Raw genomic sequence first — 26,246 nt, 5'->3', positions numbered from 1 at the left:
ATTTTCACATTACCTCAGGAAACGATGGCATGACCATGGCAAAGCATTCTTAGCAGCTTCCACATGGCAACCAAAACGTGAAAGTCAGCATGTGGTTTCTATAAGTTAGTACTGCCTTCACCCCTGTTTGTATAGAAGAAATAATACCAGCCAACCTTAGAGAGTTGTAAGATAAAATTACAAGGACATATTCTTTGAACAAATATAAAAATACCATAAGAGTATTGCCCTGACCTGGATATCCCAGGCAAGCTCAATCGCTTCAAACCTTGGAAGCTAAGCAGGGTCAGCCTTGGTTAATAATTGAATCAGAGTCCTCCAAAGAAGACCACGATTGCAGAGGCAAACAATGGCAAGCCACCTCTGTAAGTCTCTTGCCTTGAAAATCTCAGCAGGGGTCGCCATGAGTCAGCTATGGCTTGATGGAACTTTCCACCCTCTCCACATGAAAGTATTAAGAATTGCCATTAAATATGAATTCTTAAAAATAAGTTATATGGGATGTAAGGTAAATAGATGAAAATAAAAAACTAGAAGATTATTATTATTATTATTCATAAAGACTAGTCCCCATCAACAGCTTGAATTTTACAAATAAGAGACAAAAGGAAAAGAAATAAAAAATAAAGGAATAAGTTAAATAAATTAATACTTTTGAACATCAGGCTTCACATAATGGTCTTCTGTGGTGTTGCACTGGTGAGGCAAAAAGGCAAGCATAACTTCTAACACCATCACTCTCTCCATGCCAAGGAACAAGCATCATCTATCGAAGAATGAAGAAGTAGAAATATTGTAACTCACCTCCTCCGCAAGACTCAGAGCATTCTGTGAAGCCTTCATACTCCCAGTCGTAGAGTTCATCAAAATCCTGGGTGCCGCCATATAAGAGATCGGTCTCTTCAGGACTGTATTCACCAGTCTCCCCATTGCAAGGGCCTCCATAACAAGCTCGTTCTGAGACTGGCTTCGACCCTTCACATTCATCGATAGGCAAGTCAGCTACAGACTGAGAAAAGGAGAGCAGCACCTGGCACTTTACCAAACGCACTTGGATGCCCACCCCACAGGTCACACTGCAGGCAGACCAGGGCTCAGGAATGAACCTATGGGAAAGGCAAAAACAGAGACAAAGAGCAACAATAAGAACCGTCTTCCTACCTTTGGGCCTCGTTTATGAGAGTATCAGAATTGCTGGTGCTTTGCAATAGATAGAAAGCTGTAGTGTGACACACAGGGCTTTTTTTCAGCTGGAACGTGGTGGAACGGAATTCCGGAACCTCTTGAAAATGGTCACATGGCTGGTGGCCCCGCCCCCTAATCTCCAGGCAGAGGGGAGTTTAGATTGCCCTCCACGCCACTCAGCGGCACGGAGGGCAATCTAAACTATCTGGAGATCAGGGGGCGGGGCCACCAGCCATGTGACCATTTTCTCCGAGGGCAACCCACTGAGTTCCACCACCCCTTTTCCCAGAAAAAAGCCCTGGTGACACACATATTGTCCAAGATTCCTTGATTATAGACCAGTCTGAAAATTAGTACTTACCTTTCATCTTTAACATTTGGGACATGACATGAAATCTGTCTCCAAATAGCAATACATACATACGTATAACTTGGAATCAATTTTGCAAGAATGGATAAATTGCTGCTGATTACGTGAACGGCTTCCAATAAAAAATACTGTATTTGAGATAATGGTATATGAAAGATTTTTCTATGATGTTTGATAAATAACAACTTGATTTTGTTAGTCAGCATGGTTTCCCAGTCTTCTAGTAATGGACGTGAATGCAAGAATCAGACTGTGGCCGAATCCACGCTTCCTTTTTGTTTCCGCGCCTTTTTCACAACCGCGGCGCTGTTCAAGCAGATACTCACATGCTTTCCCATTCTGCGTGTTCCCTGCCATCACTGTGCCACAATTGCTCCTCCTTTCCATACCACGTGAAAATGGCGGAAATCTGTTTTTGTCCGGCCCTTTTTTAAAAAAAAATGGGCATAGTGCATTTGCACAATAAAGAAAGGTTGGTATACCGCAAAACCTACTTTAGTGAGCAGCGGTTTGCGCGGGAAAAGAAACAGATGATGGTCCTTTATCTTACCATCAGTTACTTTCCGCTCTCGGCTTTGAACGGAACCTGGTTCCCCTCTATAAATACTCTGGCTTTTCCCTGGCTCTGCCTACATAAGAGTCAGAATATTGGTATAGCGCAAAATTAACTTTTTTTTTAAAAAAAAAGGGAAGTGACATGCGCCGTTAACACTCAATGGCGTGTGGAGAACTGATTGCGCCATGAAGACGCACTGGGAGAGTGAATGTGATGATGCACAGCATGGTAGTGGAATGAACCCAACTGCCATGACTGCGCAAGATAAGCGGATGGTGAGTGCATGTGGATTTGGCCTGTGTGTGGTGTGCGCAATAATTCCTTCCCATTTTTCCTATACAACACCACATGCTGACTATTGATATACAGAATCACTTGTACAGAAATTACATTTCAAATACAAGAAATGTATTTGAGTACAAGAAAACGGAAAGGTTGACCTTAAGGTAGGCCCACCCCACAATTCTATAGTCGAATAGATTCTTCTGATATGTGTGACCCCCAGACATAATTCCTTGAGTCAATGGAGATAAAGTATTTTAAATACATAAACACTATAGAAGTTAATTCTGGGCACAATGACTTTACTGTTAAAAAGCAGGAAACGGAGCAAACAGCATACCTTGTATATATCTTGTTAAACAAAATTATGGAAATGTTCAAAACTCTGCATGCTCATTAGGAGAGCAAACCAGATAAATGTATAACTTGTAAGGAAACTCTTTCAGGGCCCACTTCTTAAACTATAATTTATTCATGACCATTTCACTGTGCTCAGCAATTCATAACCTAAATTCAGGAAACATCATCAGGAAGTTATATTTTTCTGCTTCCTATACAGATATTTTGTATGTACAGTTATGAGCCTAGAAGGGTAGGTTTATGCTCTGTAATAATGTGCTTCAAATGCATAAAGGGAGCTGTTTGGGCCTGAGAGCAATAAAACATACAAGATGGCCATTAGAAAGTCAACATTTACTAATAGCAACCATATTTTCAAATCTGGCAATCGTGCTACTCTGCAATGTTTAAGAAAGAAAAGAAAGTTACTACAGTTATTTCACATACAATTCTAAGTCAGCCATCAAGTAAGTGTTACCCTTTCAATTACTGTGTATTGCTTTTGTTCATAGAGTCCAAAACAAAAAACAGTAAGCACAATACATCCGTATTGCTCTTCTTGGAGTAAAGTACATTTGAATAATCAGTAAGGTAGCCCGGTCCCCCTACTCTCTTGGAGGGAGGGGGGACCAACACTTACCTTCCTGGTTATCCAGGAATGCTCTTTGCGCATGTGGTACCACGCCGGTGTGATGACGTCACTTCTAGGAAGTGACATCATCACACAAAGCTGGGGGCATGTGTGTGCTTCCCAGCGGGTCGATTTGGGCTCCAAATGATCCTGATTCAGCCTGTGTGAGGCCCAAATCACTCCACAGCAAAGCACAGGAGCACTCTTTGGGTGGCACGATGACATCAATGACTTTGCGCCTGCCCCAGGAGTGCACCCAGGAAGCCCATTCCCCACCTTTCCCCCTGGAGGAATGGGATCTCTAATAATAAGAGATATGGAAAAATTATACGAATTTAGCTAAAACAGAAGAATTTGGATCACTGAGTTTAATATAATTGAGATTCTTCATATCACAGCGAAACAAATCAACATCTGAATATGAAGCAGATGAAGCCCACAGTATTTTGGCACTGTATAAAGACTACAAAATCTTGATCTTTTTATTAAAAAGGTGTAGAACATTTCTTCTTACTGTCATTAGCTCTGACGGAGATGGTGATCTTGCCCAAGGTCACCCAGCAAGCTTCCATGGCAGAATGAAGCTTTGAATCTGGGTCTCCCAGATCCTAGTCCTACACTTTAATCACAACACACAGCGGTATTATATTGCAAAAAATTCTCCCACCTTTAATATATTAAGCAACGGTATTATTCAAGATTTCTATACACACATTCATCCATAAACTATGAAACATGACAAAAGATGACCAAGACTGAATTAATCTCCTTTGGAGGATGATGCCTAAATTTCTAGGGCTTGCATACCTTAAGCTACTTTATTCTTTCTTTATTAGCTAAAGGCATGTTGAATTTAACAGGTCTGAAAGTCAAAATGGATCACTATATGTTTATTTGGAGTTTTCAAAGCTCACTAGGGTTAATGGCATTTTCTTATTTCAGCCATCCTCAGGATGCTGAAATATGCTTACAGTGAGTTACTCTCTTCTAAATCCATTTATTTCAATCGATTTAGAAGGGTGCAACTCTGCTTAGAATTATACTGTTATTCGTGCTTCCCAACAGGAAACTGAGTGAGGTTGTGAGTTGACTCAGGCAGAGAAAAGCTAAGGTCAAAATGTTTATTTAAAACTTTTCTTTATTGCATTCCCACCCAAAATAGGGTCCTCAAAGCATCAAGCATAAAGCACTGAAACATTTCAAAATGAAAAACATTTAAAATAAACTATATATATATATATATATATATATATATATATATATATATATATATATATATATATATATATATATATTTTGATGGCATATATATTGGCATATATATATTGATGGCATATATATTGATGGCATATTGATGGCATATATATATATGCCATCAGTATGCTGATGACACCCAGTTTTATCTGTTGATGGATGCCACCCCAGATATTTTGGCCAGGACTTTGGATGCTGTGACTGTGTGGATAAAGTAGAGTCAGCTGAAGTCGAACCATGTGAAGACGGAGGTCCTGTATCTGGGTCAAGGGTTGCTGCGCTCAGGAATCCAGCTCCCAGCCTTAGATGGGTTGCTTTTGATGCCTAAATCAATGGTGAAGAGCCTGAGTATGATTCTGGATGCCTCCTTATCAATGGAGGCCCAGGACTTGTTGGCTGCAAGATCTGGGTTTTTCTATCTTCAGCAGGTCAAGCAACTTGCTCCCTACTAGAGATGGGCATGAACAAGGAAAATGGCGGTTCATGATGGTTCGTGGTTCATCACGATGCACAAACCATGAACCAACACAAAATTGCCTGGTTCACGAACCAGTTCGTTTGGTTCATGGTTTGTCACTTCAAACTCACAAGGAATCTTCAGCAGGCTCTCCTCCAGCCACCCTCCAAGTTTGATGAAGATTGAATTTTGGATGTCCAAGTTATAGACCCCCAAAATGGGTGACCCCAGGAAAGTTCCATTAGATATAATGGGAGCTATAAATACCAATTGACTTGCATTGGCTCCATTAAAATACATTGCAGAACCTAAAAGTTGCAATGAAAACATGGGATGGAGTTAGAGAATCTTCCTCTGAGAACAGAATGACAGCCCCCGGGGTGGGGTCGAAGCCTAGCACTGGGCAAAGGAGGTTAAAATTCCCCTTGTGGGGTGTGTGTGTGCGTGCATTCGCACCTGGCAAGGACTGCAAGTCCTCACAGAAACCCACAAGGCTCGGCCCCTGAGCCTGGCAGTGGCAGGCTCTCATAGAGCACAATGGGAGCTCTCTGGTTGGTAGCCAGAGCTGCCTATCAAGCTTTGGAGGGCTGACATTGGTGTTCACAGGGCTGCAGAAGTTCATCCTCCACATTGCCTTGGGAATAGATTGATCGGTGCCAGGCTGTCTGAAGTGACGAACTGAAAAACGAACTAAATGAACCACCCTAGAAATCAGAGTGGTTTGCTGGTTTGGTTCGCAAACCAAAAAAACAGCCCAGTTCATGACAAACTTTGGTTCATATTTCGGTTCGTGCCCATCCCTACACCCTACCTCTCCACCCATGATCCACATAACAGTCACCTCCAGATTGGACTACAGTAACTCACTCTATGCAGCGTTACCCTTGAAACTGACCCAGATATTGCAACTGGTCCAGAATGCTGTGGCACATGTCCTCATGGATACCCCATTTAGGACACCCATTCGACCTGTACTGCACCAGCTGCACTGGCTCCAGGTTGAATTCTGGATCAAGTTCAAGGTGTTGGTGTTAACATTTAAGACTCTTATTGGACTGGGATCTGCATATCTTTGGCACCGTCTCTCCCTGTATGTTCCCTAGAGGATGTTACGCTCTGTAGATATATATCTGCTGGTAGTCCCTGGCCCCAAGGATGTTTGCTTGGCCTCAACCAAGGCCAGCGACTTTTCGGCTCTGGTTCCGGCCTGGTGGATCACTCTCGCAGTTGAGACCCAGGCCCTGCGGGACTTATTACAGTTCCACCAGGCCTGTAAAACAGAGATGTTCTGCCAAGCCTATGAGAGTGGTTGAAGAGCTGGTGAACTATCCTGCTGGTCCCTTGCCTGTTTTGTTTTGTTCTGCTACACTGTCCAATGTGATCTGTTGATTTTATTGTTTTAAGATTTTAACCATTATTTATTATATTTTAAACATCTATTTTATGATGTTGTGACGCGACCTGAGCCTGCTTGCAGGGAGGGAGGGAGATAAATCTAATAAATAAAATTTTAAAAAATTCAATAAAACCATGTAAACACACGTAATACCCCAAAACCAGGGGAGGAGGCCAATAACAGTTACAGAGGGTATGACAAAACCGAACACCAAAAAAGTCTTCATTCACTGGTGAAAGATGAACAATAGAGGGAAGCAGATGAATCTTCCTGAAGAGGAAGTTCCAAACTTTTGGTGGCATGACTGAGAAGGTCCTTTCTTGGATTGCCACCCATGTAGCCTCAGATGCCAGGGGCAACTGAAGTGGGACCTCCAAAGATGCTGTAAGTGGATGGATAGAAGACCGCTAATTTAAGCAAAGGAGTTACAGCTGCTTTGGGGGCATTCCTTTTCAACACTTGGGAAAAAGGATTGCAAGCTTAGACACATGCAAGAACATTTAGATTTTGCCAGTGGAGCAGTCCCTTCCAGCTGTGTGGTCAGAGAAGCACTTGTTATTATGAAATACAAAATGAAAGGAAAATCAAAGCTCTTAAATCATGCTGGTTTTTTTTTACAATCTTGTCTCGAATGCATCCAAAAGCATGTTCGCTGATCTAGAGAAATAAACAAGTCCCTTGAATTCTGTAAAGTTTTACTGCAATAAGAGGATTGCAAGAAGCATTTGCTAACTGCAAACCATTGGATGGCAGAAAGCTCTTCACGATGTATAACAGGCAAAGGAAGAAATGAAAACAAGAGAAGCATTCAAACAGCTCCGAACAGAAAAATAAATTACAGCACCACCTAGAGCTGGAATGTACTAAGCACACCATGTATAAAACTGCTCACAAGTGATCCCCTCTGCAGTAGTGAAGAAATTTGGATCCTGGTGAGAATTGTCTTTCCTCAGCTGCAGACTACCAAAATGCCCCTCCTGAATTTAAGTGTACATGATAATTATCAGAAAGTTTACTTGCTACATTATGAAATGCCTCCAACAATAAAATTTCTGTTACTGCAACTTTTGCTATGGCAAATTTTGCTACCAAAGCTAGCACAGAGCCTCATTAATAATGCAAATACACACAGGACACACAAAGCCTTGCCTTTTGCATATGTGAATATTCTAAAGATGTCCACTACTGCTATTTAAAGAAAGTCCTTGGCCTCATTTGCATAGAAAGTATTATAATTGAATAGGCGTAAGTTGCTTGCTTTTATATAAAGACTGCCATTACACCAACAAGAATGGAAGAAAGACTGTTTCATAATTCTTTTAAGTTTTGACTGTCCTTATATTGGACATCTGGAATGCAATGGATATTACAGAATTTGGCTGTGGGAAAGTATAAAGCAGACCTTCACAACATACATCTCCGAGCTGAAGAAGCCTGGCAACTGCGTATGTTAACTTACTAAGGTCTTGATAAACTGCCTAGAACTTAGAAAATGGAAGGGGGTTATCATATGCCTGGCCTGTCATAATATATGGCTGGTTGGCTACATTAGACCGAATATTCAAGTCTAAACAATACTATTTTCTGGGCTCCTGCACCTTCTATTGCACTCACCAGTTCAAACAATGAGAAGCAGATGGTACATTCCTTAAAAGATCGTACAACCAAAGAATGTGGGGATCACATGTTTTAATACTGCCTCATATAAAAAACTCCCTGCAGTTAAGAATGTAGTTGCTTTGTCGGATAAGCACAAATTTCATCTAAGCCCAGCATTCTGATTCCAGCTGCTACAGGAAACTCACAAATGGTGCATGCATGGGAAAATTATATTGCCCCAACATGTGATAGGAGAAGTTTGTCTCAATGTATGGATGTTCCATTTTGTTATCATGGCCAACAGAGTCTCCAGGCATGTTGTTTTTTTTTAAAAGCACTTCCACAAGTTGCCACTGCCATATTTTAGTGTAATGAATTCTGTTTTGAGCCTTGTAAGATGAAGGACTTTCTTTTTTCTATCCTGACCATACTGCTAATCAGATTCATTGGATAAATGGACAATTGAATATTGTGCGTGAGTGTGAAAGAGAGAGAGAAACAATTTCTCACTTTTGCAACAAAGCGTATGATTTTATAATTCTCTATCCTATTTTATTTATTTATTTTATATACCACCTTTTCACCACATTTAGTGCTCAAGGCGGTTTACAGCATAAACACTCTCTCTCCATCCATTGCCCTCTGTTCACAATATATTTTGATCCAAATGTCTTTCAACGGAATATAACCAGCAACAAAGGGAGGTACCTACTCAAAATCAACAGCTAGAAAGTGAAAACACATGATGGTACAACACAAACACAGCCAGGAAGAACATCCCACAGGTAAGCTTCCATGAAAGATTACAAGGTAAGTTGCAAAAAAGTCATTCTTATAATCAAGTGCAGTGCTTATTTTTCAGGTGGAGCTGGTGAAAGCCAAAGGCACGTCAGGTCGCCCTACACACAGCGCCGGCTTGACTCCGGTGTTTCATCAGATGACCTCATCAGGGGCGAAAGAACAACCACCATACAAAAAGGTCAATAACTAATGTTAATTTCAAGCACCAACCAGTCGATTCTCCCATTCAGAAGTCAAGCGAATTAGTGTTGGCGTCCTTGCACCTGACTGTATTTGTGTTGCACCATCATGATACTGTAATTGTTTGAAATTTACCTTGCAATATTATGTTGACTATGTGAAAAATTTTGACTATATATGAAGATAATACTTTGTATTTAATATATGCCTTTGACTCCTTGAATTTAATTGGCAATTGCTTCCTACTCGTGTGTTCCAACTAAATATAGCAATCCCAGCAATTTTGAATTGGAAAATAGCTTCATTTGCACTGAACAATTCAATGAAAGACATCCAAACACAATCCAGAAATTCTTTATAGGCAAGCACAAGCAATAGCATGGCATATATAACAGTTTAGGAGAGATCCTCTCCTGTTAACGCTGACTCCCATGAACTGTCAAACTGCTTGTTATCCCTGGGATCACTTGCCAGATGAACTGAGATATGTCTCTCTGGATTGTGGCCAATGCAATGAAAACTACATCTCAAAATCATTCAAATGATTTTTGGATGGATAGGTAGACTTATTATTAATCCTATTCCCAGTGAAAAGAGGTGGTTTTTTTTTTAACTTCTCTAGCTGTAGAGTGTAATGCCACCTCATCTTTCCTTTTGAAGTGAAGTTTTTGCCCAATTGTTTTATAAACTTGGCTTTCTTCAGACAGGAAGGTCTGAGGTCTTTTAACTTATAAAAATGAACATGCTTCAGATTCAACATGTTTGTGGTTAAAAATATAGTTCCTCAGATAAAGATCACCTCATTTATAAAAACAACATAATGGACTCTGTTTTAAACAGATATTAGTGGTGAGAATGTCCACATTTTGTTTTGGCACAGAACAATCACATTCACTTATCTTTAAAATCCTCTAGAGCAAAGCAGAGCAGTACAGACTGAACGTTTTGGGAAAGAGAAATCTACAAGCCAAAAAGGATCAGGCACAACTTTAATCCAATGCCCCATCCCTTGAGAATTTTTTCCCAATTGTTTCAATGAGCAATGGACCACAGCTAGAAAATGTACATAGAAAGAAAGGTGGCAGAATGCAGAAGGAAAACGAGAGGTGGTTAAGAACTTTTAAGAAATATCTGAAGAATATCCAGCCCACATCAGGTCCCCAGTAGAGATGGGCACAAATCGAATTACGACCCAAAAAACCGCATGAACCAGGCCGGTTCGTGGTTCGCGAATCAGTGGTTCGTGGAAGCTCATTTCCACGAACTGGACTACTGGTTTGTTTGGGTTGTAAAGGGGCAGTTTAAATGGCCATTTCCCCAGGGAAATGGCCATATAAACTTTTCCTGCGGCTTGCAAGTGGCAGGCCCCTTTAAACTATCAGCTGGCAGGTGGCGGGGGGTATCCCCCCCTTGCCGCCTGCCAGCTGATAGTTTAAAGGGACTTGCCGCTTTCAAGCCACAAGGCCCTTTAAACTGCCTAAATCTCAGCTCCCAGCCCCAGCCCCAGCCTTAGCTTGCCCTGTGGGCCTGCAGCATCCTCCCCCTCCTCTTGTGAGGGGTGGGAAGGCCATTTTTGGCTTCTTCTGCTGCTGTGTTGGCCTGCAGGGGAGGCCGTTTTCAGCTTCCTCCGCCGCCCTGTGGGCCTGCACAGCATTGAAGGAAGCCAAAAATGGTCACCGCGGCTGCCATTTGAGGTGCAGGGAGGTAGTTTTTGGCAGCGGAGGAAGCCGAAAACAGCCTTCCCTCCCCTCAAATGGCCACTGCTGCTGCCATTTGAGGGGCGGGAAGGCTGTTTTTGACCTCCTCCACCGCCCTGCAGGCCTGCATAGCAGTGGAAGAGGCAAAAAACAGCCTTCCCGTCCTTCACAGGAGGAGGGGGAGGATGCCGCGGGCCTGCAGGGCAAGGTAAGTGTGGGGCTGGGGCTGGGCAGTTTAAAGGGCCCTGCCACTTGCAAGTGGCAGGGCCCTTTAAACTATCAGCTGGCAGGCGGCAAGGGGAGGATCCCCCCTGCCGCCTGCCAGTTGATAGTTTAAAGGGACCTGCCACTTGCAAGTCAGGAAAGGGCCCATTAAACTGTCAAATGCCCCTTTCCCTGCCGCTGCTAAGCAGCCGGAAAGGAGCATTTAAACCTCACGAACCACAAACTGGTTCGTAAACTGGCCCCAGTTTGTGCCAGTTCGTGGTTCGTGAAAATCCACGAACCACGAACCTCATGGTTCGGGTTTTTTGTGGTTCGCGCCCATCTCTAGTCCCCAGAGAGCTCCCACACCCACCCAGGTACTTTAACCAACTACTTGAAGCAGGCTATCTGCTTCTCTTTCTGTCTTTTCTAGGACCTCAAACTGTGTTTCTTCTCTCTCTCTCTCTCTCTCACACACACACATAGCCCACTGCTTTCAGTTTGGAAAGGAGGGTCTCCTCCTCCAATTCCTGGTGGCTGCTTGACAAGATTAATTAAGGTTCTTTGAGGGGATGCCCACAACAGTTAAGAAACATAACCTTTCCTTTGGTCATGTGCAAAACTGAGGGGATCAGAGGTCAGTTACAATAATGTGTGTTACCGCTTAAATAATTGCAAAAAAAAAGAAAAGCTCTGGGTACAGAGACTTGCAATGATGATCCTCAAGCTCAAAGCACAAGAAGATATGAGATGAATGCATAGTGTATTTTCATACAACCTTCTAAAGCAGTGTTTTTAAAAATAAAGTGCTTAGAATTAGATCCCTCAGAAACTTGTCAGTGGTTCCTTGATTGGACATGGTACCAACAGCAACGAAGCCTCTGTGCAAAATGACAAAAGTGGGAGGATTTTTGCTCTCGTTGTAGTCTTGGAAAAAGCTTCTTTTTGACATCTTTGTGCACCACTGCATGGTAGAATGGGGGAGGAGCACACATCTCTGAAAGATCAGAAAGGCAGCAGGCAGGGCTGGGCTGCTATGGGAAGTGGAACCTTGTATCATTTTTTATCTTTTTCAAAAAGCACAGGAGCACTCTTGTAATATACAAAAAAACCCTTTCAAAGATAGAAATAAAGAAACAAAGTATTTTAAAAACAAAGCATTTATTTATTTATTTATTTATTAAATTTATAGTACACTCTCCCCACAAGCAGGCTCAGAGCAGATAATATCATGTAATATAATCACAACAAAATCACATTAAAAGACAAACAGTGCATTCCTAAGCAGAGTTACTCCAATCTAAGCTCATTGACTTCAATGGGCTTAGAGTGGAGTAACTCTTCTTAGGACTGCACTGAAAATTCAGTAAACATAGAACTCAAGGTGGCAAACCAAAATATCCCCTGAGATGGGAGCTGGTAGACACTATTAAGTGTGTCAGTGGAAAGCCGGAGTGAGGGGGGTTTCAGTCCCCCCTCAACAACAGGAAACCAGCAAGGGAGCCTGTCCACGAACACTGCTGTAAGATCTAATAATACCAGCAGCACCAACCCGTTCCAATCCGGATGTCTATGAAGATCATTTGTGAGGGCAATCAGTGCTGTCTCTGTCTCATAGCCCAGGCGAAACCAGGCCTGAAATGGGTCCTGCAGGAAAACCTGCAGCTGGTCTGCCACCACCCGCTCAATCACCTTTAAAACTAAACAGGCATGGTGGGCAAAAGTATGAATGATGCCAGAAATCTCTATCACTTTAGCACTGGGGCAGGGGGAGGCTTAGAATATTATCAGATTCCTAACTCCCCACCCCCCCACCCCATGCCCACAAACAAACTAGACCTGATGGTAACGATGCCGTGATGTAGAATGATAAAGTTAAAGATGTGATAAGACCTTATATATATTTTAGTGTTTTGTGATTGATAACCATGAAATATTCACTTTTGTAAAAAAAATTATAAATTAAAGAAATACTTTCTGAAATACTGTCTGAAACTGTATCCCTTTTGACACTTTCAGCAGAAACTCTGAAGGAAGTACATCTAGAAGTGTGGATTAACATTTAGCAGTGCTTTCTAGGGGAAGCTAGCCCAGTGGCCTTTCTGTGCAGATGTCATTCCCTCTGGGTTCTGCTCAAATAAATGCATGCCAGGAATTTCCGTTATTGAATCAACCCCACCACTACTTGATGCCATCTGGTATCCAGATATCACATTTTGCCCTCTCTTGTTTTTCTGATTTTATGGCTCACACCAGGTTATTTATTGCAAAAAGTTAAAAGCTGGCTATCGTGTTAACATACAAAAATGTTTTTCAAGAGTTACAAAGTGAAATCTTTTAAACACCTTCCCCCCCACTCCAAAAAAACCCCCTCTCCAACAAAACAAATCAGATGAAAACTAATACAGCTCATACTTTTCTTCATTTTGACGGCTGGTGCCTCTCATTCCGGCTTATATAATAGTCTATTCAATCAGGCCCAATGAAAAAATGGTGCAAAAAACTATACAAGACAGACAGGACATTAATTTCTTTTGCATACTATGTTTTTTAAAAAACATCAGCATGTTCAAGTGTCAAGAAACAAATCATCAGGAAACAGGAACTTATGAGAGCATTTTACACAGTGGCGAAATAGTGCTTTACAGCAACCCTTATAATCACATTTGCAGTGGAGGGTAGTATTCAGGGAGCATCATTCCTAACCCAAACTGTCTCTCTCTTCGTACATATATGAATTTCCTCAGTGAGTTTTCTTCCTCTGATATTTTTCCATCTTTTATAGTCACGGAGTATCACCCCAATCTCATCAGGAATAGTTGTACTTCTGGTTTAAATTTTAGAGTCCCTTGACTGTGAATCTCTCTATACAAGATGCCTCGGCGTGTGTTCCTCAAGTGTAGGGAGACTCAGTGTTAACTGGGAAATATAGTTTAAAAAGACAGAGCCGGCAGAGATCACTCCTCAGAGTGTTTGTTACTTTCATCTTTGCCTCCCCAAAGGCTCTGTCAATTTCACCTCTCCAGTCTAAAACTGTGTGGGATAGCAACTAGGGGCAGCAAGGAATGGAAATAGGCTGGGGCTGCCTTCCAGAGACAGGTTTGGACCTGTAGAGGTTATAATGGGCTGAAGTTTCTCTTCTGGCATTTCACAGCCCCTTCACACAGCTCCAGTGTATAGCAAAGCCTTTGCCCTGATGCCGGCTTTGCCTCCTACTTTCATTCTATGGATCATACAATTTTTGCCTTTTATCCAAAATATTTTATAATTATATTACCTATTTTCTATATTATTCCAGATCCCATGCAAAAATCCAGCTATATTTCTATTTACAAATCTCGTCCACTATTATTTGAAAGAGAACACAATAACTATACAAAGCAAATTAGGGGTTTTCTTCCTCCAAGTACAATGTCAAAATTAATTCTCAACATCTAGATCAATTGGGCTGTGATCATGCCTCCTTCTGGAGCTGTGGCTCCTTCAGGCTTAGTTTTTCAGTATTTTCCAGCCGAAATACAGGCTATGTTTCAAATCATCCCATTTCAATGTAAGCAATGCGATCCCTATTTGACACACATGTTGACAATACTTATAAGTTGAAGGGTAATTATAATTTGTTAAATACATATTTAGAAAAGCAGTTTAATGGTGGAGGAAAAGCTGCAAGAATCCATAAACCGAGCGTCTAAGTGTAAAATAAATAAAAACAGATTCATTTGTGTTTCTGGCATTTGCCTATAAAGAACAAAATGTAAATATGAAGTATATAACAGCACTGAAACCATATAACTTCATCATAACATTCAACAGTTGCCAATTATATATAACATACACTCACACGTATTTACATACTATACTTGTATATAAAATATAGAGTATAACAGTGTGTATTTCCTTACTGTGCCCCACTGTTCCACTTGATTACTGGTCACCCACACCAATGTGGTGTTTCTACTGAATCAAAGACAAGCTTTATGAGACAAAAATATGACTTCAGCTTCAATAAAAAGCCCTGCGTTTAATTTCCCTCGGAATTTTATTACTATTAAAGCAACACATGTTTTTATATTTAATGGACACATTTCTTCAAGCTTTAAGCTGTACCTTAATTACAACATTATTTTTGCTACAGAGCCAAGATTGGATTCACACATTACAGAAACAATACATACGGGACCTATGAATGACCTGTGTATCTTCTAGTGTACTGTTAATAGGACATTACACATCTTGTCCAGTGTGAGATGCAGATACAAGTCATGTTCAAAAGGCAGAATGATAATAGTCCCTAATTCATATTGTGATTCTAAACAGAGTTACACCCCTTCAAGTCCACTGAAGTCAATGGGCTTAGAAGGATGTAACAACAACATTCAATTTATATACCACCCTTCAGGACAACTTAACACAGAGCCGTTTACAAAGTAGGTTATCATTACCCTCACAACAACAAAACACCCTGTGAGGTGGGTGGGGCTGAGAGAGTTCCTAGAAGCTGTGACTGACCCAGGGTCACCCAGCTGGCTTCAAGTAGAGGAGACGGGAATCAAACCTGGTTCTTCAGATTAGAGTCCTGCACTCTTACCACTACACCAAATTGGCTCTATAACTTTGCTTAGGATTGCACTGTCAATCACTCTTCCTCTCCTTGTCTCCACCATCTGTGTAAGGCCTGAAGCCTTCTTAAGGCCTTCATTTAAGGTGGCCAATTCCATCTTGGAGAACTCCTGGAGATTGGGGGGAGGGGGGTGCCTGGGGAGAGCAGAGTTTGGAGTGGGAAGGGAGCTCAGTGGGGAAGTGATGCCACAGAGTCCGCTCTCCAAAGCTGCTGCTATCTCTGTAATTGGGAGATCAGTTGTAATGCCAGTGACAACCTTCACTTCATTTACACAGTAACTTATTATGCAAAAAAGGGACATACCAAGTATGTTACCAAGTATAACTCATCTGAATTACTTGCCATTTTTAAGGTTGCCCGTTCTCTCAGATTTACTGATGCATTAATATTGTCAGAGTACATATGCAGTTCCTTCCAGCTAGGACAAAACATCCTTGCAGCTGTAACTGGCTTTCCTGAACAACTCAGAAGTATTGCAACAAATCTTCCTTAATAATTTTCTTGGAATGAAAGATCTGACCCCATGAGAAAATCTTAAGGCACTCATCTTTAAACTTTCTTAATACTTCAGTTTGGAAAGCATCATGTTGATTTAGATGCTAGATGAATAGAAACAATAATAAGGGGCGCTCCACCCCTTACCATGTGTTCTTTCGACTGACACCCATTCCTATTGAAGTCCCTCTCTTCACACAACCTATTCACACTACCATGCCAAGAAGTAGGCTTTCTTAATGTAGGTCTGTACTGGTTGATAGGGAGCTCAGAAATCTAATGAAGATAATGTTATTCGAACTCTTCAATTTGCTGAATAATATGGTGCCACCTGTACAGAGGCATAATTCCTGTTCTTTAAGCGAGCCACTAATACATTTCAACAGCTGAACAGAAACAAGATTTCTAATTATCAGTGGAGAAAAAATTTGAAATAGTTTTCTGGATGGGTCAAGGCAGCTAAGGACCTCATCAGTTTTAAAACTGAGCTGGATAAATTTATGTGGTGTACTGTATGATGCATTTAACTGTGATGGCTCAGTAGTGACTTGTTACAGTAAGGAAAACCTTTTTCCTTTCAGGATATTTAAGATTTTTTTTTCTGCCTCTGGAGGAATCTGAGAATCACTGACAAGAGAGATGAGATTTTGGACAAAGTGAACTGGTTCTTATGCGGTAACAGAAATCTGATCTGGAGATGTTTAATTAATAGACTCCCTGCTGCTTAGACCAAATCCTCATTCTCACGAGTCACTTACTGGATCACAGAATGCAGACTAGTTTTCCTGTAACTATCCTGCCTGTGTACACGGAAGCTCTCAGAGATGCTAAAGCAATAAGCCTACAAGGTGGATCACTCTACCAATGAACGTTTTTGTTCCAAGTGGTGATTCCAATCCATCCTAATGACTGTGAATACAGAAATGGAATGGCAGTTATTCCATGTTAATATGTCTGCAAGAAAAGTATGTGTAGTTTTTTGAATGTGCCACTGGATCAAAAGAAGTTAGATTGGGTATTTACTTGAGCGGGAGAAGGGATTGAATTCTTGATGTGGTGCATTTGCCTGAAGCATGTTGGTTGGGTTTTTTTTGTTCGTTTGTTTTTAAAAGCAGTTATTCCTTATCCTTCTGGCATTTCTAATATTAACCAGCCTGTTTGCCCAGCTCTCTTTCTTGAAACATACGAACAGTCTAAAAATTATAATATAGCAGAGTTGAACTTTCAAGACTGAAGAGTCCACAATTCTATACATGTAGTATAATATTAACAAAAGTTTCATCTCTCCAACTATTCTTCATATTTTTCCTATAGACAATTTTCAAAAGTGAATCAAATTCACTGTTAATTCCTTAGCCTCTTTCCCCTGCAAATGACATAAATCACATACTCCTTCTAATCACTATATAGCCTGGTCTATAAGTGCAACAGAAGAAGGTAGGAGAAGCCACAGATGGTATAACGGATTATGTTACGTAAGATTGCAATATTTTTTTAATGCTCCCCCATGTAAAAACTCCCTGCAAGTAGCTGACTAGCAGCAAGAAAGCCTAGCCTGGTCCCTATTATGGCATTCAAACATTTGCTTCCCTGCCTGAAATCAGAAGTGGTACAGTCCATTCTCCCACATTGGAACTAACACTCTCATTCCACTGTGCATATAGGTCAGGCTTGTGTTTCTTGGTCTTTATTACTTGTCACCCTAAAAATTATAGCACATTTTTTTCTACTTGGTCATACAACACAATACTGGGCAATGACCTAGACTCTATTTTTAAAACTTTTACAAAAGCTTTCCCCATATTTCAAGGGAAAAAGAACTTTTATAAACGGTTGATTAACAGGCGTTTTCTGAACTGAATAATTATTGTGGTATCGGCATCTTGAAGATGCAGGAAACTCATGATGAAACAGCCCCTGTTCTCATGGTGTGGATCTAAACAACATGGCTGAAGGAGGGTGAGAAACTAACCATAATTACTGACATTCCTGTAGTCCATGCAACATTTCTATTGGCTCTTCTTAACTAGCCTAGTACAGAAGCCTTCTCTCTGAAGGGGAAATATTCAATATGTAGCCACCTTTAAACAAATGTGAATTCTGAAGTATACATTATATATGACAGATGGTACTACCTCAGCAAATGAACTTTTGAACCATTTCTGGTTCACTAATTTACATGAACCAAAATAAACAAATACCATCAGTATGCACAAAACCACTTCAGCTACAGGGGGAAAGACAGAATGAGTTGATTAGAAACCACAGCTGTTACTAACTGAGAGAGTCATAAAAGCAAGACACTCAGTGAATCGCCATGTCCACTCGCATAGCTACACCAAGTTTACTGAGAGCCAAGCTACAAGTGACACCTGACACAGGTTGGACACTTGTCAGCTTCCCTCAAGTTTTGATGGGAAATGTAGGCATCCTGGTCTTGCAGCTGTAATGGAGAGCCAAGCTTTAAAACCAGGACACCTACATTTCCCATCAAAACTTGAGGTAAGCTGACAAGTGTCCAACCCGTGTAAGGTGTCACTTGTAGCTTGGCTCTAAAAGGACTAGTTCTTCACAGAAGACAGAAATCAGCCAGAAATACTTCCATATTGGGCAAGACTATGGGATATATAAAATATCTTAAATTCAAGAATGGAACAAGTAAGCTACACAGGCAAAATATTAACGCATTGCTCAAATAACAACCCTGACTGTTAACAGTTTCAAGAAATGATATGGTAAAACTTACGTTGGTTCTTCTGATACTATTGATCCTTCTTCCAGTTCCTGGGCTTGCTTGTACCATGGCAGCTTAGCTTCAACAGGAAGCTTCTCTGGGGAAACAACAAGAGGAAAATAGGAAAGGTGTAATAGCTTGAATTTTTTTTAATTCTACTTTTGGTGATATATTTATTTCATACTAGGAAAATGCCAATCATTATGATGATGGGGGTGCATGGAGAGAGGAGAGGGACATGCATACTGCAAGGAACACTTGAGAGGAGCACCTCTATGTGCTCTGCACAACCCACCGTTGTAGTACATGGGCTCCATGATGTGGAGCTGATGCATCTCCTTATGGAGGAGATAAAAGAGTCCCCCCCCTCTCTTTCACACACACACACTTTGTAGGGGGAACGGAACGCACAGCCATGCTAGCCTTGCAATCTGCAGAAAGGTGCAAATCTAGATCTGCTAACTTTCATATCCCCACACTGGTTGGTCAAAGGCAAAAATCAAAAAAGGAAAGCCTGATATATATATATAGTCTTAACTTTTACAACCTGAAAATGTTATACTAAATTCCACTTTGATGGCTTATTACAACACAGAAAGAAACCCAGATGTGATTACTGATATTTTGAGAAACAGAAGGATACTAAAATAGTTCGGCAATGCCCTTCCACTGAGAGCTTATCAGTGCATCAACAATGTGAATTCAGAGAACGAGCTGAATACTTTCCCTGTCATTTTTGATACAGACCAGGGCAGTTCTGCATTTCCCCCCTCTAAAATCAGTACCAAATATATACATTCAAAGTATCTTATATAAAAAACACTGTCTGAGAGCCAAATGAGACTCTCATGGGAACAGGAACCTGGATTAAGCTGAAGGAAGCAACAGCAAGACAGACGTGTACTAGTCCTTTAAGGCTAAGAAGAAAAAGACAAGAACATCCAAAGGAAATCTGTAACAATTTAACAAATACAGATTAAAGGAATATAAAACCAGGTTGGGAAGACTCTGGATTGCCTTCAGCACAGGATGCTGAAACATCCCTGGGCTTTTGACTAGCATTTTGCTGGGAAGATGCTATCGGATAATTCAGCTTTTGCCCTGTGAACTTATTGAATCAGCATGAGTAGGTCCAACAAATTGAAATCAGGTTGATTCCAACAGTGTGTCTTTAGGATCAGAGGTTGGTTAGGATCCAAAGGCATGCATGTGGAATACTGTGACAGGTACTAGGGCTTTTCTGGGGTCTCCTTCCTGCTGGAATAAGCTGCTGAAATATTCTCTCCTGAAGGCAGGATTCAGAGCAGCACAAAGGGATGTAACAATGACTGAACATCAACAACTGTCCTATGTGTGCATGACATGCCTTCCACGTGCACACAGAATGAGACAGGAGGTTGCATGCTGCCCAGTGTTTATAAATACTGTAACTCAATATGTACATTTACTGTATGGAGATCTAACCTATTGAGCCTTTTTTTTCATCAGCTTCTTAGTTCCTTTCTAACATAAATACCACTCTTCTGCCAATGGACTCAAAGCAGATTACAATTTAAAACCATGTCTTATAATCTAATAAATGTGACACACAAAAGGAGAATAAGCCTTAGGTAAAGCCAATAGGTAAAGAAAATGTGCTACCCTGTAGTATAGCATGACATTTACACAAAAATTTATTCGTATATATGCTATGTGATTTTTTCATACCTGGGTTTTAAAAAGTCACAGAATCACAGAGTTGGAAGGGGCCATACAGACCTTCTAGTCCAACCTCCTGCTCAATGCAGGATGAGCCTAAAGCATCCCTGATAAATATTAATCTAGCCTCTTACTGAAAACTGCTAGTTAAGGGGAGCTCACCACCTCCCTAGGCAGAAATTCCACATTTGAACTACTCGGACCGTGAAAAAGTTTTTCCTAATATCCAGCTGGTACCTTTCTGCATGTAATTTAAGCCCGTTGCTTCAAGTTCTATCCTCTGCTGCCAACTGGAACAGCTCCTTGCCCTCCTCCAAATGACAGCCTTTCAAATATTTAAAGAGAGCAATCATGCCCCCCCCTCAACGTCCTCTTTTCCAAACTAAACACTCCCAAGGCCCTCAGCCTTTCCTCGTAGGGCTCAGTCTCCAGATCCCTGATCATCCTCGTCACTCTCTTCTGCACCCTCTCGATTTTGTCCACATCCTTTTTGAAGTGAGGCCTCCAGAACTGCACACGGTATTCCAGGTGTGGCCTGACCAAGGCATTATAGAGAGGGACTATGACCTCCTACAATTTTGATGCAATGGCCCTTTTGATACAACCGAAGACTGAGTTTGCCTTTTTTGCAACCGCATCACACTGACTGCTCATATTTAGTTTACAGTCTACTCTTACCCCAAGATCTCTTTCGTATACACTACTCCCCAGAAGTGTATCCCCCATCCTGTATTTGTGCTTCACATTTTTGTGGCCCAGATGTAATACCGTGCACTTATCTACGTTGAATTGCACCTGTTCACAACCACCCACTTCTCCAGAGTATTCAGGTCTTGTTGAATTTTAACTCTATCTTCTTGGATTTTGCCACTCCTCCCAAATTGGTATCATAAGCAAATTTAATGAGTAGCCCGTTTACCCCTTCATCCAGATCATTGATAAAAATATTGAAAAGTACTGGGCCTAAAACTGAGCCCTGCGGCACGCCACTGGGCACCTCCCTCCAATCTGATGAAACGCCATTGACCACCACTCTTTGGGTGCGGTCCTCTAACCAATTCCCTATCCACCGAACTGTCCTACAGTCCACAGTCTTCCACTTTACCCATTAGAATGTCATGGGGAACCTTTTCAAAAGCTTTACTGAAATTCAGGCAAATCACGTCGACAGAGTTCCCATGATCCAGTAAGCTCATCACTCGATCAAAGAAGGAAATCAGGTTGGTCTGACCAGATCTGTTGAGGACAAAACCATGTTGACTTCTCTGGATCACTAAGCAGTCCTTCAGATGCATATCTTCTCAGCAACAGAAGTCAGACTGACCAGCCTGTAGTTTCCCGGATCATCCTTCTTCCCTTTCTTAAAGATTGGGATAATATTCGCTCTTCTCCAGTCTTGTGGCACATCCCCAGTCCTCCAAGAGGCCTTGAAGATGATGGACAGAAGCTCTGCAAGTTCTCTAGAAAGTTCTTTGAGCTCTCTTGGGTGCACACCATCTGGCCCAGGGGATTTGTATTTGTCCAGTGCAGCCAGGTGCCTCTCCACAACCTCTCTGTCAATGTCAACTAGCCCCCCAGGTGTCCTGTCACGTCTACTACAATCTCTAGATGGGCTCAAGTTCTTCAGGGAGAAAACAGAGTCAAAAAAGTCATTAAGCCAGTCTGCTTTTTCTCTGCCCTCCATCAGAGTTTCCCCCTCAACTCCCAACAGCGGTCCAATTGCCTCTTTTAACTTACATTTGCTTCTCACATATCTGTAGAAATTTTTCTTATTGGAGCGAGCCCCCTGGCCAGACCCAGCTCATACTGAGCTTTGGCTTCTCTGCTGGCTGATCTACAGTACCTAGTAACCCTCATATATTCCTCTTTAGAGGTCTGTCCTTCTCCCCATTTCCTTTTTCTCCCGTAGCTTATTCTGGGGCTCTCTGTTCATCCACATCAGTTTTCTGGAGCCCTTACCATGTTTCCGTCTTGCTGGAATAGTGAGGGCTCATGTTTGAAAAGAGCCTACCCTTCACTCGCTCCTTTCCCTTCCAGCACACTCCCCCATTGAATGACTCTCATCAAGCCTCTGAGTTCATTGAAGTCAGCCCTACGAAAATCTAACCTACAAGTCTGGCTACGAACTTTCTTGGCCTCCCACAGCAACTGGAATTCAAGGAGGACATATTGAAATATTAGTTGCAATTTGGCAGTTCATAGCAACTGTAGCCTGTAATCTTATTTCACATCTCTTATGATGAATTTTCCTGGAAAAAACTTGTGGGCAGGAGGAGTGAAAGAAGAGGTACAGAGATATAATACCCACATCTCCCCAAATTACTTGGCAGATTTCTACTCAAATACATTTAGTGGTACCATTTGATTACATGTATGTGGCAACATAGCCTTTAGCCTAAACTATAGTTTACCACTTTCATTAACTAACAGTTCAATCCTAAGAAGAGATACGCTAGTATAAATCCATTGTCAGTTAATGAATGTGGTAAAATATAGTTTAAATATAGTTTTTAAAATATAGTTTAAACTAATATAGTTTAAACTAAGAGCCACATACTCCTCCTGCCCACAAGTTTTTCCAGGAAAATTCATTATAGATTTGAAAAAAGATTGCAGGCTATAGTTGCTGTGAATTGCCAAACTGCAACTGATATTTTGAGGACTAAAAAAAACCTGGGTATGAAAAAGTTGTTAGGCAGAGCAGGAATAAAACACAGTGGAGGAACACAGTGCTGGTTAAAGAGGTTAAAAGGTTTATTTAGGAACTACGTACTGGAGAAAAAAGAGCCCTGTGGTGCAGGGTGGTAAGCTGCAGTACTGCAGCCCAAGCTCTGCTCATGACCTGAGTTCGATCCTGGTGGAAGCTGGGTTCAGACAGACAGCTCAAGGTTGACTCAGCCTTCTATCCTTCCAAGGTCGGTAAAATAAGTACCCAGTTTCCTGGGGGTAAAGTGTAGATGACTGGGGAAAGCAATGGCAAACCACCTTGTAAAAAGTCTGCCAAGAAAAAGTCATGATGCAACATCCCCCCATGGGTCAGTAATGACTCGGTGCTTGCACAGGGGACTACCTTTACCTTACCTTACATACTGGAGAGTAAAGCGGAGAGATAGAGATAGGTGCTCGCTATCTGACTACATCTAAAAGAGGAAGAAGATCAGGGGAGAGAAGAAGCAGGATATTACCGTGTTTAGCCCAACAGGAGACAAGATAAGGAAATGACCCCTAGGAAACGAGATGGTGCCCTCACTATCCTAACTACGTGATCATTGCTGTCCCCTGTACGGAAGGCTCTTCTTCCCTTCTTCCTTCTTGTACACCAGACATTGCATTTTTTCAACAAAAGTTACATACCATATACACAAAAAAATCTTGTTTATTTTGTGTAAATGTCATGCTATGTTGCAGGGTGGTACATTTTCTTTACCTATTTGCTTCATCTAAAGTTTATTCTCCACTCATGTATTGCATTTATGGGCTTAGACTGGAGTAACTCTTCTTAGGATTTTACTGCAAACTATGTATAGAGATATTTCTGCTTATAGAACATATACTTATTTTTATGGGTATGGAAAGTTAGGTCTTACTGCTTTACTTTTGCCTTTTTAAAGAAATTGTACAGCCTTGTAAAAAAAAACAGATGGTGCTCTACTGCACAGATGGCTGCTGAGTACCTGTTTAAAAAATTGCATTTTTGTATCGGAGTGATTAGTGTAGACAGGTTAATTCAGATTCTGTTTACAAATTGTAGCTGTTACTACTACATTACGGGTGTTGACTTGATGCTGCCAGTCTTCAAAGGTCTTAGAAAGTGCATTTGCAGCACCATATAAATTGAGGATATTTCCCATTACATCCCTGCAGGACTGGCTGTATTAAAGAGGCATACTAGGCAGGTTCCAGTTGAAGAGAAGACTGAAGAATTTTGGTCCAAGAAAATTCTAGGAAGAACAGAGACTTAACTCACGATTCCTAGAAATGGCCTACCTGAAATGACTTTATGAGCAGGCCTAGAGCAGTATGAAGGGGATGAACCAGAAAGATGGTAATTTTAGGATTCAGATTCTTCCTACCTTGTAACTCAACATTACATGGAGGGGTTTGAATGTAAGGAAAGATAACTACTTTTATTCCTCATTTTATTTCTCTTTGCTCAATAGTTTTTTCTCAACATCAGTGACTGCAAATACACGTGAAGTTTTTTAAATGTTCCTGCTTTGAAATCTATGTTATGATGGACTTTTTCTAAGAGCAGGCAAAGATAGTAGAAGAAGGAAAAGGAAGCCTATCTGTGTTTTGTATGTAATAAAGCCGGAGAGGTTAAATCCTCATTAGGCCTTTAGCAGGTTTAGGGATGGTTAAGCTTCACATGGCCTTCCCCCACCAGCAGAATTTGGGGCCTGTGGGGTCCATTTTGCCACATCATAAACTGCTCATCAGAAAAACTAAGCAGAGGAAGTCTCTTTGGATGAAGCATCTAAAATTCTCCTCATCAACTAAAGCTCTTCTCCTTGTAAAGTGGCAGTAATTTGTTTTGAAATATACACTAGAAAATGAAATGTCTGATAGTTTATTTATTTAATAAATCCATTGGGCTTTTTAAACTAGAATTCAAAGATGCATATATATGGTTTCCAGGTGGTCTCCCATTCCGGTACTGACCAGACCCAGATCTGCTTAGTTTCAGCAAGGTTGTTGAATTATTTACCTTCGAACTGTGTCCCTCCTGGGAGCAAGAAGGTATGATTGGTACTTCTCTTTTGGGGCGGGAAATATCATTGTGCTTACATCTTGAGGTTAAAATTGTTATGACATAATTTTTAAACAATGGTCATGATGAGGCCCCTTCTAGGTAGGAAGGTCATTTCCCCCCCCCCCCCCAATCTATGGATCCGCATTTCAAGCACTTTATAGGCCATTCTTACGCGCTGCTGAGATTTCATTTATATCCGTAGTTCTTACCTGAACACTGAAGTATTTAGTGGCATTAGCAACAATAACTGTGGCACTAAAGAATGTTCTAGACACCACCCTCCCCTTTTGCAAAGGGGGCAGCATTGGGATTATTTATTATATTAAAGGCTGGAAATATTTAAAACTTGAAGCAAAAATGGATTCCATATTTTTAATAGTGATAAGGCCAGGAGAAGTCTCCAGGTACAGTTTTTCATATCAGTGAGGGTGAACCTACCAAATTTCTCCCCATATAGTCCTGGATCAGGGCCATCATTCAAGGTAGGAATGAGCAAACCTGATAATGCTCACTGTAATTATTTTGGTTATTTTAACCTTGCCTTGGCCCTTTATTACAGCTCCTCCTTATATTATCTTAAACTTTAACCTCAAGAGAGCCATGGTCACTACAAGGGCTTTTTTTCAGCAGGAACATGGTGGAATGGAGTTCCGGCACCTCTTAAAAATGGTCACATGGCCGGTGGCCCCGCCCCCTGATCTCCAGACAGAGGGGAGTTTAGATTGCCCTCCGTGCCGCCAAGAGGCGTGAAGGGCGATCTAAACTCCCCTCTGTCTGGGGATCAGGGGACGGGGCCACCGGCCATGCGACCATTTTCGATGAGGGCAATTTAAACTTTAAAAACCTCCCCCCTTGTTCCAGCTGACCCAAAGTGACGTCATTGTGCGGTCTTGAGTTCCACCACCTCTTTTCCCAGAAAAGCCGCCCTGGTCACTACCAACACCCCTTTTTTCTCCACTTACACAGAGCTTTAGGTGCTCTCTGTTTTTCCCAG

The 26,246-nt window shown here is 41.4% G+C and overlaps 1 protein-coding gene across 1 annotated transcript in view; it reads right to left on the bottom strand.

Moving 5' to 3' along the window:
• The window catches only part of ADAMTSL1 (ADAMTS like 1), a 361,881-nt gene that overhangs the window by 133,351 nt on the left and 202,284 nt on the right, over positions 1 to 26,246 (bottom strand). Inside the window, exons 13-14 of the mRNA XM_054986918.1 lie at positions 18,814 to 18,898; positions 805 to 1,106 (exon numbers count right to left, since the gene is read on the bottom strand). Of these exons, the coding sequence (XP_054842893.1) occupies positions 805 to 1,106; positions 18,814 to 18,898 (387 nt within the window). The remainder of the gene's footprint in view (positions 1 to 804; positions 1,107 to 18,813; positions 18,899 to 26,246) is intronic.

Source organism: Eublepharis macularius, chromosome 8, assembly GCF_028583425.1.
Source record: "Eublepharis macularius isolate TG4126 chromosome 8, MPM_Emac_v1.0, whole genome shotgun sequence".
Classification (NCBI taxonomy): Eukaryota; Metazoa; Chordata; class Lepidosauria; order Squamata; family Eublepharidae; genus Eublepharis; species Eublepharis macularius.
The sequence above is the reverse complement of the archived record's forward strand: the minus strand, read 5'-3'. Positions and strand labels throughout refer to the sequence as shown.